At 35.6% G+C, this 4,542-nt stretch overlaps 1 protein-coding gene across 1 annotated transcript in view; it reads right to left on the minus strand.

Moving 5' to 3' along the window:
- Positions 1 to 3,194, minus strand: part of LOC128250827 (calsequestrin-2-like) — a 6,336-nt gene extending 3,142 nt beyond the window's left edge. The window contains exon 1 of the mRNA XM_052976841.1: positions 2,863 to 3,194. Within this exon, the coding sequence (XP_052832801.1) occupies positions 2,863 to 3,194 (332 nt within the window). The remainder of the gene's footprint in view (positions 1 to 2,862) is intronic.
- Between the last annotated feature and the right edge of the window lie 1,348 nt (positions 3,195 to 4,542).

Consider the following 4,542-nt stretch of genomic DNA (forward strand, 5'->3'; position numbering starts at 1 on the left):
CTATCTATCTATCTATCTTTATATATATATCGCATAGTAAATGAACATACACACACACACACACACACACACACACACACACACACACACACACATATATATATATATATATATATATATGTGTGTGTGTGTGTGTGTGTGTGTGTGTGTGTATGTTCATTTACTATGCGGTTGCATGTAAAGGATTGACAGAAAAACGGTTATTTTTCTCTCCCTTCAAATCTTGATATTGCATCGCTTTTGCACATTGTGTTGTAAAATTTTGTTCCAACAAAATTTCAGAATTGCGATTGGAAGAACAAACCGTTCCGACATCTTTGATTTTAGATGGAAAAAAATCATTTTATCGTTTTTGATACCAAACGAATGTATTTATTTATGTCATGTGGTTTCATATTATTATTTCAAGCCTTGTTTAATTATTTTGAAATACATATGCTTTTACACCATATAATCATTGTTTTATACCAGCTAATCATTTGCATCCGGTGGTTTTATATCAACTGTTATCTAATTAATGTTTTATGCCAGCTAATCAATTTTTTTCTGGGATGGGAGATGTATGTTCACGTTAATGAAATGCTTTTCTTTTTTCCTTAAATCATACTTCAAATTTCTGGTCAATTCCTGTAAGAAAATATAAGTACCAACCCAAGCAAATATGAATGATTTTATTGCCAAAAACGGATTTATTTTGATTTAGAAGTATTTCAGAATATTGTCTGAAAGTTGATTGAAAGCATTGTCATAGAAATTGTTCGATTTAAATATGTATGAAGTAACTGGTGTACCAGTTATGAACCAATTCATTAATTACTACATTCATTACAATTTATAAATAACTATTAATATTTATGTTTATTTATTTGTTTTGCAAGATTTTTGATGTGAAATCGTGTGTTGAAACAGATATTGTTATATTTGGGGATGGTCATACTTTTCTTCAGTTAACTACCCGCACTAAGTACTTAATCTTCACTTCAGCTTTACTATTATTCTTATAATTATATCAAGGCAGTGAACTGGCACGCTGGGCAAAATGCTTGGCAGTATTTCGTCCACCTTTACGTTTTGAGTTCAAATTCTGCCGAGATCGACTTGGCCTTTCATCCTTTCGGAGTCGATAAAATAAGTACCAATTGAGCACGGGGGCCTATGTGATCGACTTATCCACTCACTCGAACACCCAGGCCTTGTTCCAAAATTTTAAATCAGTATTTAATTATATGCTTTTTTTTTTTTTACCATTAATCAAATCCATTCAGAATCGATAAATATAGACTAGTAGTGTGCCGGATCAAATCACGTTATTTTTATCTTTCTTTACAATTTTTTTTTTCATGCGAAACATTACAAATACTACAAATTTTTCCGTGTAACTTTATAACTCTCTACTAATAACACCACTTTTTTCTACAGTCGTGTAAGCCTGAACTAATGTCAAAACATGACCTCTACAATGTATATAAGCTCGGACTAACCTCATTACACATCACATTACATGCGTATAACCAGTTATTTAAGTGTAACCAACTACATTATGAAGTGGAGGCGCGTGGCTTAGTGGTTAGGGTGTCAGCACCATGATCGTAAAGTTGTGGTTTCGATTCCTGGACTGGGCCTCGCGTTGTGTTCTTGAGCAAAACACTTCATTTCACGTTGCTCCAGTCCACTCAGCTGGCAAAAATGAGTAACGCTGCGATGGACTGGCGTCCCGTCCAGCTGGGGAACACATTCGCCATTGAAACCGGGAAACCGGGCCCATGAGTCTACCTAGGCTTTAAAAGGGCGCATTTATTTATTTATTACTACATTATAAAATTACATGAAATCTCATCTTAGAATCTAAATTTTTTTCTGATTCAATTTTACTTATCTACATACTTTTAAATTTATTTCCTTATTTTATTTTGCACTGACGCACTTGTTTCCAATAGGAAAATCATTAGTTCACTGAATTTATGACTGCAACAGTAATAATGAAGTGTGTGCAAACTAGGTACAGAACAAATATATCATGGGTCTTCGTTCAAAAACGAATGATTTTTAGTTTCTCCTGGCAATGCTTACCTTTTTCATCCATATACACCATCCATACACACACACACAGGCACACGCACACACAATTGAGCAGTCTTGAAAATTTGGGCAATCAACTAATTGTGGCCAACTCGTCGACCCTGATTCAAAAGTTTCTCTTTTTCCCCCCACTGTGCTAATCTTAACGATAACCACTACAATGTGCAAATCGTGGGACCTTGACTACTTGTTCGATCATACGTATCAATAAACGCCATCTCCTCCCCCTCCTGCAATGAGTGACAGCTTAAATATGAACACGAAGCATTTTGGTGGACATTAAGAACTCCGTGTTTAATTGGCCAATGGCTTTTGATTTTCTTACTGCCGTCATCTGTTTAGCATCTCTGATTTTGGTTTTCTGAGATCATCATCATCATCATCATCACTATCATCATCACCATCATCATCATCATCTCTGCCGTGATTGTTGTCTTTATTGTTGTCCTCCTCATCTTCATCATCATGTTTCACCATTGTCGTCGACGTCGCCAACATCATAATCATCATCATCATCATCGTCGTCTTCGTCGCCGTCGTCATCGTCATCATCATCATCATCATCATCGTCGTCGTCGTCGTCATCGTCATCGTCGTCGTAGTCGTCGTAGTCGTCGTTGTCATTATCGCTGTCATCATCATCATCATCATCATAATCATCGATGTTGTCCTCGGCATCGCCACAATCATTGTCGCTGCCAACACCTTCGTCGCCATCGTCGCCGCTGTCATCATCACCATCATCATCATCATTATCACCATCATCATCATCATCATCAACACCTTCCAATCATTCGTTCCTCCTCTTCCTCCTCTGCTTCCTCCTTCATATCTCCATCAATGCTACCTATATCTACGTCACTGTTGCTGCCCACTCCATTGCAAGCGTCAGATTTACCTGGGGCATCATCTATTTGAAGTACCCCGAGTGTCTCTCTCCAAGTGGCTTTATCTTGCTGCAATCTTAACTCTGCTGCTGTTTTACTTGCAACTTTGCTTTCATCTCCAACAATTTTTACATTAGAAGTAGAATGGTTTACAGCAACATCTTCTGGAACCAACCAGAGAAGTGAGGCAAGAGAGGCTGTCATCCAACCAGTCTTTTTGCTGTCCATTGTCAACGATGGTTGATGGCAATCCTTCAATGGAATTTATCACACACACACATGCACACACTTATTTGCTCTCTTTCTCTCTCTCTGTCTTTCTCTCTCTCTGTCTTTCTCTTTCTCTGTCTTTCTCTCTCTCTGTCTTTCTCTCTCTGTCACAAATTCATGTATATACACGTATGCATGACACAAATATACAATATAGTGTATAATTCTATCTATTTCTACCTTTCTTTCTCCCACTCTCTCTTTCTCTCTTTCTCCCTCTCATATATATATATATATATATATATATATATATATATATATATATATATATATATATATATATATATATATATATATATATATGAGTGTGTGTGTGTGTGGCGAACCCTGCTGTATTCTTTCACCACAACTTTCTCTCACTCTTTCATCCTGCTTCTGTTGTAGCTGTATGTTTGGGTGTGTGTGTGTTTGTGTGTGTGCACATATACGTGTATATATATATTTATATACATAAACATACACTTCATCTCCTTAAAGAAATGTAATCTCTATTTCCCTACAACTGCATCATCACCTACCACACTTTCTTAATAAAACCACAAATAAATTCTTTGGTTACACCGCAAACACACTCACAAAAACTGGGCTACACTTAAACGCACATACAGACATACATGGAAACATGTAAATATATTTATTTATAAACAGAATTAGTTAAACTCTTTAATATATCATGGTAAATTAGATAATCGTTACACAGACGATTACATAATCAACTTGAAACTCCAGATATTCAGAAGAAATTGGTAATTTAATTCCTTGTTAATTACTAACCTCAGGTGGTAATTATCTATGTATCTAAGCATCTATCTATCTATCTATCTATCTATCTATCGATGTATTTCTCTCTCTCTCTCTCTCTCTCTCTCTCTCTCTCTCTCTCTCTCTCTCTCTCTCTCTCTCTCTCTCTCTCTCTCTCTCTCTCTCTCTCTATCTATCTATCTATCCTTACACATCTTTTCTCTCTCTCCATTTTTTTCTCGTTTTCTCTCATTTTTTTCCCTCTCAATCCTTTCTGTCGAAGCGCATAGACTCGTAACGTCAAAGACTTTTCCATTCGTCCCAAGCATCAAACTAATACACTTGCTTGCTGTTCTCTCACCTGTCTTCGTCTTTTGCTTTTTGTAAATTTGAACTGTATATATATATATATAAATTCAATAATAGGAGGAATTCTTTTACAAGAATTTATCAAGTAGCTAGCGTGACAAAACCTCATAAGGGAAAAAATCCATCATTTATTCCCGAAATATATATTTATATAAATATATATATATATATATATATATATATATATATATATATA

This window comes from Octopus bimaculoides, chromosome 25 (assembly GCF_001194135.2).
Source record: "Octopus bimaculoides isolate UCB-OBI-ISO-001 chromosome 25, ASM119413v2, whole genome shotgun sequence".
In the NCBI taxonomy this organism is placed as follows: domain Eukaryota; kingdom Metazoa; phylum Mollusca; class Cephalopoda; order Octopoda; family Octopodidae; genus Octopus; species Octopus bimaculoides.